General features: G+C 49.2%; 1 protein-coding gene across 1 annotated transcript; it reads right to left on the bottom strand.

Moving 5' to 3' along the window:
* Positions 1-572: 572 nt before the first annotated feature.
* On the bottom strand, positions 573-3,110 carry TMEM270 (transmembrane protein 270). Its single transcript, XM_007186537.2, has 3 exons — positions 3,039-3,110; positions 1,001-1,420; positions 573-854 (listed from the first exon to the last, which is right to left on the bottom strand). Exons 1-3 carry the CDS (start codon positions 3,108-3,110, stop codon positions 573-575), a joined length of 774 nt encoding a protein of 257 aa, XP_007186599.1.
* Between the last annotated feature and the right edge of the window lie 9,610 nt (positions 3,111-12,720).

Here is a 12,720-nt window from a genome sequence, read left to right as displayed (position 1 = left end):
GATGAGTGGGAAAATGAGTGGCCAAGTACGTGAGTGGATGCATGGGCTAGTTGCAGACTGGCCCAGGAGTAACTACTCCTCAAAGGAATTTTCTAAATCTCTGAAATGTGAGGCCCTGGCACCCCCCAGAGGCCAGAGTCTCTAACTACCCATCATCCCTAAAGCCTTGAGCACCAAGTCTTGAGAAGCAGGGACATGGACCTCGATAAAGTTAGGGGTTCTAGGAAATAAAAAAACCTAGGGTCCAGTGCTGGCTCTTTCCCTGACTTACTCGGGGACCTTGGGAAGGTTCAACCTTCTGAGGCTCAATTTTCTCATCTGGATGCCTGTGCTGGTAAGTGGTTTAAACAGAATTATGTGTGGAAAGTGTCTGCAAGGGTTACCTGGCACATATCAGATGCTCACAGGAGGTAATTTCCTTCCCAGAGGTGGCCCTAGGACGCGCGTGCACCCACACACATGCCCGAGCGCACACGCACACATATACACACACACACCCAGCCCAGGTCGGAAGAGGGACAGAGAGTGAGACCCTAGGCCAGATCAGACAGGAGAGGCAGATGGGGACACATTTATTCTACAGGAGTTCCAGGCTCTGGCAGAACTGGCCCAGTCTCGGGGGCCGGGGGCTCAGGGAGCGGGGACTCAGACAAGAGCCCTGAGGCCTTCTGGGCCTGGGCCAGCTGGGCTGTGTGCTCAAAGGCAGCCTGCAGCAGGTGGGAGGCGAGGCAGGTGGTCCAGGTGACAAGGTAGGCCAGGTGCCAGGAGGTGAGTGCTGCCGTGCTCTCCACCCCCCAGCGCAGACGCTTCAGCAGCGCCAGTGTCCCCAGCACCGCGCGGTTCTCCAGCAGAGCCTGTGGGGGGGCAGGTGGATGGGCAGGTGATGGCCAGGAGCTCACACGCTGTACTACCTGCTTCCAGGCTCCGCCCACCCCCCCAAGCCCAGGCCCAGTGCCCCAGGCCTGCCCTCCCCAGCCTGTCCCACACCCACCCCACCCACCTTCCTTGGCAGCCGGCCCAGGCTGCAGCAGTGGGCTTTCTGGCACAGTCTCCAGGTCAGCAATAGCGGCAGCCCGGCAGCCAGCATCAGGCTGTGCAGACATGATAAGAGCAGGTCTGTCCAGGTGGCCGCAGAGAGGCCCAGCTGCTCCCAGGCACCCAGCCGCTTCGGGGCCGGGCCCGAGGCCCGGGCACAGCCCAGCACGCCTGCCCACACCAGCCTGGGCGCCCGCTGCACCAGCCATACTGGGACTTCTATCAGTGTCAGCCCAGCCTGTAGAACCCGGCCCACGGGGCAGGCTGAGATCTTGGCGGATGGGTGGGACCCCTGGGCCTCCTGGGTCAGCCCTGACAGCCAGCGGTTAAAGCGGGTGATCTTGAGGAGCAGGAAATTGTAGAGGGGGGCCCGGTCCTGGGCCAGCTGCAGGAGGAGGAGGAGACAATCTTCATCCGTTGCCACTCACTTGGGGCAGGAGCCCTACCTGTCCCAAGTTTTATTGTGGGGGGTGGGGATGCCAGGCAGCCCTGGGCCGGGCCCTCCCCCCTCAATTTCCCACCCCCCCAGGAATGATCTTTATCTGTCACTTGGAAGGACTCCATTCTCAGGAGGGAGCTTTAGAGGTGTTTCATATTATATTTGATTTTCTCTCCTTTGGGTTGTTTTTGTGTGTTTGTTTGTTTTGTGTTTTGTTTTTTGTTTTTGTAGCACTAGGTGGCTTGCGGGATCTTAGTTCCCTGACCAGGGATCGAACCCAGGCTGATGGCAGTGAAAGCGCTGAGTCCTAACAACTGGACCACCGAGGAATTCCCTTTTCTTTGGGTTTAAATGGTTATTTACAAACCTCCAGACTGAAGGAGGTTGATTTATTATCATCATCATCATCATCATCATTATTATATAAGGAATGGCGATCCCCCTCAGCCCTCTAATCCTGCAGGATTTGAACCCAGGGCATTTCCTTCTCCCAAGCACCTGGGATTCCTTCTTATCAGTTACCTCTTGGTGTCATGAGGGCAGCTGGGGGCAAAGGCAGTGCCATTAGGGGTAGACAGATGCGAGGCACAGGGACAGTGACAGAATGAATGACTGGCCTACTGTGAGGGGTGAAGGGGGGGGAACCCAAGAAGATGTCCAGATTCCTGTCCTGGGTGACAAGGTAGATGAGATGCCTCCCATCCACTGGGAGAAAGAGTGGGCCTGGATGGGGAAAGAGTGGGCCTGGATGGGGAAAGAGGCTGGAAATGAGACTCACTTGAGTCCTGGAGCTGAACAGCCCCTCATTAGAGGCCTCAAGCCTCTAGCCCCGAAACATCACCAGCCCACCAATCCGGACCCCACGTGCCCCAGTCCAGAGGACCACCTGGAGCCCTAGGGGACAGTGTGGAAGGCAGTCACCCGGGGTTGGCTGTGTGCCCCACTGTGGGTGGGCTCAGCAGAGCCAAGGGGGTGGAGCAATGCTGAGAAAGGAAGGAGGTCCAGGGGTCCAGCTAGGAGAGGAATTAAGATGGAAACAGGAAACAGGAGCTGCACCTCCACCCCTCAGCTCGTGATGTAGAAACCAGGAAGGAGAGAAACCTGTTATATCCCACATGATCCTGTAAGATAGGCTACAGGAGAGAAAACAGAGGCTCAAAGAGTGGAGCAATTTGCTCCAAGTCACACAGCTGAAGAGTAGAGTAGCTGAGATTCTAATGCAACCATGTCTGTCTCTCTACTGCCCTGTGTAATCCTCCCTTTCTCTGCCACAGGAGCAGACCCAGGGGACCCTTTTCTGATAACTCAGCCCACTGAGGAGTTGTGATTTGGAGACGTGACCCCAATGGTCAGCATTTGCATGTTTGAAAAAGACAGATGGGAAGGGCAATGCTTAACCCACAGGAGTGACCCTCTGTAGAGAAAATTCCAGCACTGTGGCTTGCGGGTGGGGCTTCTGAGAACTGTCGGGTTACTCCGGGAGGGAGGCAGTCACCTTGTTTCACCTGCGGAGTCCAGCAGCTCTGAGGCGGCCCCCGCCCCGTGCCCCCCAAACCCCACCCACCAGTGCGGAGAGCTTCACCACCAGCAGCAGAGTCCCCAAGAGGCTGGATCTGACCGGAGGGACGGCCTCCATGTCTGTCCCTCCTACCCCTCCTCCAGATGGGAGAGGCAGGGTGACCTCACAGATACTGCAGGGTGGGGGGCCAAGTTACCATGGGGACCCAGCTGCCGCAAAAGGCTCTCCTTTACCTGCCCCCGTCCCATTGCTGAACGGAAACTGGGGTATTTGTCTTCCGCATCCTGTTGACTTCCTAATTGGAGACTGCTCACGGGGACATCAACTTCACGAACCTCCCGTCCACCCAGCACGGGAGGCCAAGGCAGCGTAAGGGCGCTGTGCCTTCCCACGTCCTTCCGAATCCCGAAGGAGCAAAGGCCTGGGATATAGAAATCTTCACCCCCAGGGCCTCAGGTGACAAAATGTTTGGAGGCAGATGGAAGCCTCAGCCACCCAAATCTGAAATCTCCTACCTAACCCTCCCCCCATCCATCCTTCTTGCATTTTGCTAAAGGTTGGTCCCCAGTCACAGAAGCAGAGAAATGCGGCTGTGACCTTTATTCTACGATGTTAGTGATGTGTCAGTGGGTTCTGAGATTCAGTTAGAGGAGGCCAGGAGAGAGAAAATGTGCCCACAAAAGGCCTCAGAGGGTCCTGGAGAAAGGCATTCTCAGAGGGAAAGGGGGCACTTGGCCGAGTGAAACCCCTCAGGGCCACAGGCTGCCTGGAGCATCTCAGAGACGTTTCTGGAGCCATGGATCAGAGTCAAAGGCTTAGAAATCTGGGAGAATCCAGAACCTTGATCACAGCGTTTCCTGCATTGTTTTCCCGTCTGGGTCCCAGCAGATGCCCCAAGATGCTGCAAGATGAGGCACTCACACCTTTTAGAAATTTTTTCAAGACGCCCTCTGGTGGCAGGATCCTGTGAGTTCAGGGCACTGTGAGCAGAGGGCCCCTCTGCCCTGGCGCACAGCGTGATTTCAGTCTCACTACCCTCCTCGGCGAGGACCCTCGTGCAGGATACGACCCGCCCAGCTGTACATGGCAACCTGCCGTAATGAGCCCCTGGAAGGTCAAAGACAGCCTTTGCCCAGGGCAAGTCCTGTTCACCCATTTGTTTCCTCCCCACGGGGCAATAGCAGGGGTCCAGAGGGTAGAGCGTGCAAAGTCCCTCCACTCTGTCCTCTGCCTTTGCCCCTCCCCTACTCACCCTCTATGTCTCCAACACTGTGTCCCTGAGGGGTCGCTGAGGCTTCAGAAAGGCCACCTTGAGCTAAGATTTGAAGGATGGGTAGGAGTTTTCCAGAGAAGAAACTATGAAGGATGGTCCGGGCAGAGGGAACAGCATGATTCCAACAATTCAGTATTACTAGAGCATAAAGTAGGAGGTGGGGAGGAGCACGACGTAAATGGTGAGGTCAGCAAGGACCACATGGGTCATAGAATATTCTATCAGATGATAGGAGCCATCGAAGAGCCAAGGCAGCAAGGCACTCGACATCAATGGGGGCTTTACAACGGTCCCTCCAGCTGCATGAGGAGTCTAGACTAGGGCAGAGAAGGGTTCTTGGGGGGAAAGGGGGAGATCTGATAGGAACCCACAACAATAAGCCCTCCAGGCACGAGATGATGGCAGCCAGGACGGGGGCTGAAGTGGACAGATGCCAGAAACTTGTGGAAGGTGGAACTGACAGAGTTAGAAGCTGTCAAGAATGGTGAAAGGTCCAAGATGGTACCCTACTTGCAAGCTACCAGTCAGCCTGCTGGGGTTTCTTGGATGCTGGTAGAAGGCACAAGACTCATGGGTCAGAGAGGATGGACAGTGTATTACAGCACTAGCAGTAAACTGGAGTATAAGTATTTTGCTTTGGCTCTTTGAGTCCCAAATCCCACAGGGTGACATGAAAAGGGTCAGATGGTACCTGTACACTGAGTAGGTGAATTACAGAAGAGAAACCCTGAGCTTAGGGAACCCCAATCTTTTCTGATGGGCAGTAAGCAAGCCTGCCCTTTGCTCCTGAGAGAGACATTATCTTTATCATGCTGGACCATGCCTGTGCTTTGAGAAGAAGTTACATATTCCAAGGCATTCTGGAAAAGATCACCCAGAACAAAAAGCAACCAATTCCTCTGCAGAAACACAGGAGACCTGTGGGGAATTGTTTCCCAACAGAAGTTTGAGGAAAGAGAGGTAAAGCAAGGCAGGGGTCAGGGGTTCCTCCTCAGAAGGCTTGGGCAAAGGGTAGATGGAGGTACTGCCCACTAAGGTGGGGGTTGGAGGAGGAGTGGGTTTTGGGAAGAGCCTGATTGCTGGGAGTCAGATGATGGGGGCTGAAACTAGCATTTGCAATTTGTTTTCCATCCCGTCTCTCCTCCCCTCTTTGGCTTGCCCCCCACCATGACCCCTGTTAAAAAGAAACAACAGGCCCCAAATGGAGTCACTTGTGCTAAGCCCCTCCAGGACTTAATATTTAACCTAATTGCAATTTCAGCCCCCAGGAGTGGAATTTTAAGCCAAGCCATCTGGAATTTCCTGGTCAGCACTAATGAGGTAATCTGCCTAAGACCCCCTGCCTTCCTCTATGGGAAGGCGACCTGGCTCGAAATAATCCACCTTCTTAATTTCCTTGTCCCGCCCTCCTTCTGCCTATAAAAGCCTTCCATTTTGTATAGCTCCTCAGAGCACTTTTCTACTTGCTAGATGGGATGCTGACTGTTCATGAATTATTGACTAAAGCCAATTAGATCTTCAAATGTACTCAGTTGAATTTTGGCTTTTAACAGATTTGGTGGCAGTTGTGGGATCCGAAGTGAACTTCTCGTGGCTTTTGGGGACAATGAGAAAGACAAGTGTGGTACCCGCACACCCCTTTTTGAGTTCACTGTCTTTCTCACCATTTCTGAAGCCAGGGGGAGTTCCTCATGACTGTGAGCTGTGCTCTCTTTGCATCAAGCTCCTGGTCTAATTGGCTTTCCAGTTAGTTCCCCATTTGTTTGGAAACCCCAGCCCTTGATTCTGTCCCCAGATTCCATGTTGAGAACTGCTGGTGATTTAGTCTGCAGTTTCCCATTTGTTTGGAATCTTTCCCCAAATTCCACATTGGGAACTGCCATGGCTACAGTAGTTCCCCATTTGTTTGGAATCAGGTTGCTGTCTTCAATTGCTGAGGTCTGCTGGTTCAGTGCTTTCCCCCAGTCCAAAGTTCCCCAGGAATTGTTGGTGGCTACCAGCTGGAGTCAGACTGGGTCCAACTTGAGCTGGACTGGGTCCAGTAAAGACTATTGCTAACAGGAATCTCAGAAGCCAAAAAGTTGCAAAAATTGGTGGGTCCTGTGCAAACACTGGAGACATCCAAATCAAATTGGCTAGGAAGAGAAGTAGCTAACATCAAAGTAGACTGTTTCCACTCAGGACACTGAATCAAGATTTTATACTTTAACTAAACATGAAACTCTCTCTTCTTCCTCTCCTTTACCCTGGCATTGGCCTGGAAAGATAATGTCATCACCCATATCTCCCAGGCCATTGCTAGGGGGGCAAGCTCTGGAATTTAGAACATTTTTTATTTCAGCCTAGAAGATTCTCACCCCATATGCACTAAAAACCTGAATGACCCCTGGCTTAGGAGTAAATACAATGGGAGTATGATCAGAAACCTCTCCTTAACTCTTGAAACATTGCCGATTCCGTTGCTAAGACACAAGCTACCCAGCAAAAATCCTTAGACTCTCTGGCCAAAGTCGTTCTTTATAACAGGATTATCTTTTAGCTAAGCCGTTCTGTGGCCAACACCACCTGCTGTACCTAGAATGAACACTTCTGGGGAAGCTGAAACTCAATTACATAATATCACTGAGCAAACCATTTGGCTTAAAAAGGTGACTCCTTCAATGGGGTCTTTCTTTGATTAATTTGATTTTGATTGGTTTGGGTCTTGGAGACCCATGGCTCCCAAATGCACTCTTAACATTGGGAATTATCCCGCTTAGAGTTATAATAATATCCCTGGTGCATTTCATTCTCTCTAAAGCTTTAAATGCATATTTACAGCTGCTAATCACCAAGCAAATCTCCCCAAGACTGGACCTCAAAAAAGGAACAAAGAGAATGATTGACTAAAAAATTGTGAGTCTGGAGTTGTGCAGCCTGTGAATACTACACAGATTCAGCAACAAAGCAGCATCAACAAAAACTGAGAACTACAGAGCAGTAGGTGAGTGGTACTAATGCTTAAAATTTTGATCACATCTCTCAGTTAGGTTGAGAGTTTGATCAAAGGGGGGGAGTTGTTAGAAAGAAACAACAGGCCCAAAATGGAGTCACTTGTGCTAAGTCCCACCAAGACTTAATACCTAACCTAATTGCAATTTCAGGCTCTCTCAGGAGTGGTGTTTTAAACCAATTAGTCTGGAATTACCTGGTCCGGCACCAGTGAGGTAATCTGCCTAAGACCCCCTGCAGTCCCCTAAGGGAAGATGACCCTGCCTAAATTAATCCACTGTCTTTACTTTCTTGCCCCACCCTCCTTCTGCCTGTAAAAGCCTTCCATTTTGTACAACTCCTCAGAGCACCTTTCTACTTGCTAGATGAGATGCTGCCCTACTCATGAATTTTTGAATAAAGCCAATTAGATCTTCAAATTTACTTAGTTGACTTTTGGTTTTTTAACACTTGGCATCACCATACCCAGAATTCCACTGTCACTAAGGCTGAGTTGATCATCCTTTACATCATCTTGACCAAACTCCATGGACCATGTGGTCCAGGCAGGAGCTGGAGACCTCATTCTGCCCCACTGCCCCCAGGGCTTCCCCTCCAGGTACCTCTCAAGCTCCTTTAGGATGCCAGGCCCGGGTCTCAGTCTCAGCTCCAATCAACGGTCCCCCACCCTCACCAGGACCCTCATCTTGGTCCCCAAGCTAGATTATAGCAAGGCTTCTCTGCAGCTCTCAGACCACAGGAGGGAGGAACACAGAGGGCTGGAAATCTAGTAACAGAGGTCAGAGATCGCCCCTGGAGTGTGAAACCAACACAGGACCTCCTCCTAACCTAGCTCAGGGGAGGGCAGTCCCAGCCATGCCGTCCCACGGGCCAGAAACCCCAGAGTCAGAGTCACCCCATCACCTTCCCTCCTGACCTTCATGTCAAGCCACCTCTGAAGGCCGGGACCATGAATCTTGTTCACTACTGTACCCTATGCCTAGAACAGCGCCAGGTGCATAGCAGGAACTCCATAAATATTTGTTGAATTAATAAATGAATGAATGAGTAATGACCTCGGAGATCCCCACCTGCCAGACTGGAATGAGAGCAGCAGGAGCTGCTGCAGAAAAAGCGCCCCACCCCGACTTGGATCCTTCAATAGGGAGCCCTCCACTCCTGTCTCTTTCCTACTCAACACTTAGGCTCAAGGCCATCCATGTACTATTGTGCTATGTGGTGTCGGGCAATACCTCCACTCCCTAATGGGATGGACCAGGTGGGATAACCGAATTATCAGTGGCCGCTGCCTTGCCTAACGCCAGGGGCGCCATTCCCCAGCCCCTGCCCGTCTCCGCGGAGATTTTCCTCCCCGGCCCAGGACCGGCGCCGAGAGAGGCAGGAAGCCCGCCTTCGACTTCCTCGCAGTCCCAGGGGCTCTCAGGAGCGCTCCCTGCAGGTGCAGGACGGCGGCGCGACCGCACGGGGGCAGCAAACACCAGGGGCGCCGGGGCCGCCGAACCCGAGGGCGCTGCGCAAATTGATGCAAAGTTTTCCGTCGCTGATTTTGTCCCTTCTCAGCCTGCGACAACAACCTTGAGTCATTCCGAGGAGCTCGCCCGGTGCAGGTCCCGTCCTGCCTGGGTTGCTGGAGGCGAAACCACCGAGAAATGTTCAGGACATTCTCCTTTCTTTCTCGTTCCAATATTACAACTTCACTTTATTTCAAATCTTCATTTTTTTTTCCCCAGAAGTATGCAAAAATGATAAAATATGCCTTCAAACTTATTGGAACTTGTTTTTTTTTTTTTCTTTCTAAGGATGGCTTGAGTGAAACCACTTAAATGCAAAAAAATGATCATTAAAAACGGATGAAAGCTGGAGGACTTATCCTGATTTAAGGGAAAAGGTTTCGGAGTCGGACAGACTTGGAATTGAACTGACCTCTGCCGCTTAATCACAAGTCTATGCTCCCGCCCCAAATTTCTTTATCTGTAAAACTGGGATATAGTTTACATATAGAATCTGCCAGGTGAGGTCATGGGGAGGAGTCGATGAAATAGTGTCTGTAAAGTGCTTTGTGTAGTACCTGACCGCACACCAGTGCTTGGGGGTTGGTGGGTGAGTGAAGTCAGCGTCAGCAGATGAGAAGGAACGCAAGAATTTTAAAAAAACAAAATAAGCTCCAAATTAGACAAAATTGCTTTCAAATATGTGCAAATTTCTAAAAAGAAATCACCCCCAGGAGCATGCATTTTGTTAATTCATAAACCAATATGTGGAAATATTCATTGCAACCAAACCACTTTCAAGCAATTCACCTGGAGCCCAAGACTAGATTGTGAAATTCCAAAAAAAATCCCGACCATAGAAAAAAGGGTCATTGTTACCTTAAAAGTAATTCAAAAATTTTTTTCACACAAAAATGAATGAAAATGCTTTAAAGAGTGTTCTTTAAAAGGATACAAAGTTGCCAAACCATCCCATTGTTCAAAAACATTCACCCCTCCCCCCAAAAAAAGTTTGGATAAATGGGAAAAAACATGTCAACACCTGCAACAGATTGCAAAGTCACACCTGCGTGGTACAAAAATCAACATGTGAAAAACAACCATGGCAAATAATTTTCACCAATTCATTTATTGATCAGTTTGTTCAGAACCAATGTGTTTCATGCGTTTGTTTTCTGCGAGCTCACTTAGACCTCCCTCTGGGATCTTCCACACACCCACACCCATCCTCAACTACTCCTCTCCCTGCTTGTTCCTTGTGTCCTAAAGAAAATGTTCCTCCATCCATCAAAGGGCATTTAGGGTGTTTCATATCTTGGCTACTGTGAATAATGCTGCAGTGAACATGGGAGTGCCAATATCTCTTCAAGATACTGATTTCAATTCCTTTGAATATATACCCAGAAGTGGGCTTGCTGGATCCTAAGGTAGTTCTATTTGTAATTTTTTGAGGAACTTCCACCCTGTTTTCCATAATGGCTGTACTAATTTACATTCCCACATGTGAGATGTAACAACATGGATGGAGCTGGAGGACATTAGGCTCAGTGGAATAAGCAAAACACAGAAAGAGAAATACCACATGACCTCAGTTATATGTGGAATCTAAAAAAAAGCTGAACTCTTAGAAACAGAAGGTGGTACGGTGGCGGCCAGAGGCTCAGGAAATGGGGTGATATTGATCAAAGGGTACAAAGTTTCAGTTATACAGGATGAATAAGGTGTAAAGATCTAATGTACAGCATGGTGATGACAGCTGACAGTGCTGCATTGTATACTTGGAATATGCTAAGAGGATAGGTTTTATTAAATCTTCTCAACACACACACACACACACACACGGTAACTATGTAGAGGTGACAGAAATGTTGTTTAACTGGTTTGTGGCGATCATTTCACAATGTATATGTGTATCAAAACATCAAGTTGTACGCTTTAAACGTATACAACTTGGGGAGTTCCCTGGTGGTCTAGTGGTTAGGATTTGGCACTTTCACTGCCGTGGCTGGGGTTCAATCCCTGGTCGGGGAACTGAGATCCCCCAAGCCGCAAGGTACAGCCCAAAAAAATGTATACAATTTTTATTAAAAGAAAAAAAAATATTCCTCAATGCTCCCTCACTTGACCATTTAAACGATATTGTTGAAAGAAGTCGTGCAGTCACCATCCACTGGCCATACAGCTTCAGCCCCTGCCTCCCCACTTCCATGGCCACTGCCCTGGCCCAAGTCACCGGTAAACTCCTTGTTGCTGAATCTGGTGTAGAGACAGCAGGAGAAGCCAAAAGGTAGTGACAGCCTGGAAAAAATGTATGCAACCCATGAAACAGTCCAAGGACCAGTAGCCAGAATACACAGAATATCTAAGCAACACCTACAAATCAATAAGATAAAATCAAATGACTCAGTACAACACACAGGCAAAGGCACTTCACAGAAGAGAAAAACCAAAGAGCCAATGAAAGTAGGAAAGGATGTTCAACTTCGTTAGTAAGCAAGGGAAATGCAAATTAAAACCACAGTGAGATACTATCTCATACTCATTTGCAAAAACAAAAGAAGTCTAACGCTTCACCGTATGTGGATGACTTCATGGGCGACCAGAGCATCAGACACTGCCCATCCCCTGACCCAGCACTTCTTACCGTGGGTGGCTCTCAGAGTTGGTTTTCAGACTCTGAGAGCCACCCACGGTAAGGAGTGTGCTGTACAAAGCCGCCCACTACTCAGACATGTGAAACTGAAACACGAAGTTAACAAAACAGTAATTACCCTTATTACGTACAATGTGCGCCTTTATTTTCTATCCATTTTATTTCACAACTGATTGAATTGTTTTCACTACCCCCTAATGGGTTGCAAACCCCAGTCTGAAAAGCACTCCTTCCAGAGGCATCCACCTGTGAACGAAAAAACATGTGCAAGACTACGTGTGGTAGCATTTTTCCATCAATTGGGAAATGAATAAATAAACTGGGTGTATCTGTCTCAGGGATGACTAAGCAGTGGTTAAAATGAATGCGATCTGTGTGCATCAATGTGGACAGATCTCAAAAACACGGTGTTACGTGACAAGGGAAAGTTACAGAGTAATAGCTGTGAAATGATAGCATTTGTGTAATTTTTTCAAGCCCATTAAGCAATATTATATGTTGTTCTGAACACATATATAGTGAAAATCTTTTTTAAAATACAAGACCTAGAAGGTCCCTGCCCATTTGTGATGGTAGCTGGTTCCCTGGAGGAGCAGATGGAGGAGGGAGAAAGTCAGAGAGAATGTCAGCATCATCTGTCATGCTTTTTCCTTTTTTCTACGTTCAAAGATTCAGAAGCCATCATGGCAAAATGCTAACATTTGTTCATTCTAAATGGTGGATACCTCAAGGTTGAGAACAAGCCAGTCAAGCAAAAATCTGAAAGAAGTGATCCAGGCCATTAAAAAACAGCAGTGCAAAGGCCCTGAGATCACCGTGGCATATTCCAGGATCAGCAGAGGCCAGGATGCCAGAGTGAGGAGGAGAGAGGTTAAGGATGAGGTTGGTAAGGAATTGGATTTTATGTTTTAAGCAGGAGGGTAAACTCACCAAACTTATACTGTAAAGACATCATTCTGGTTGGGCATGTTTTATTAACAACTAAAATTGAGTGATAAACAAACACTAAGGTTATTGTACTAATCTCTTCTTTTGTGTGTGTTTGAAATTTCCCATGAGAAGTTTAAAAAAAAAAATAATATGATCTCTGGCTTCTGTGAGGGAAACGGACTGGGTGTGGGGACAATGGGGGAGGCAGGGAGGCCAGTTTGGGGGCCTCCACAGGGGTCTGGGCGAGAGGGGAAGGTGAGAGGAACCAGAGTGGCAGGGGTGGAGTGGAGTAGCCACGGCATTTGCCCATGGACGGAACGAGGGATGGGAGAAAATTAGTTTGGGCTGAGTCTCTGGATGCCTAGTGGTTCAGAGGACTGCGGAGACGGG

The sequence above is a fragment of the Balaenoptera acutorostrata genome, chromosome 15 (assembly GCF_949987535.1).
Source record: "Balaenoptera acutorostrata chromosome 15, mBalAcu1.1, whole genome shotgun sequence".
In the NCBI taxonomy this organism is placed as follows: Eukaryota; Metazoa; Chordata; class Mammalia; order Artiodactyla; family Balaenopteridae; genus Balaenoptera; species Balaenoptera acutorostrata.
Note: the sequence above shows the minus strand (reverse complement) of the source record. Positions and strands in the feature narration are given on the sequence as shown.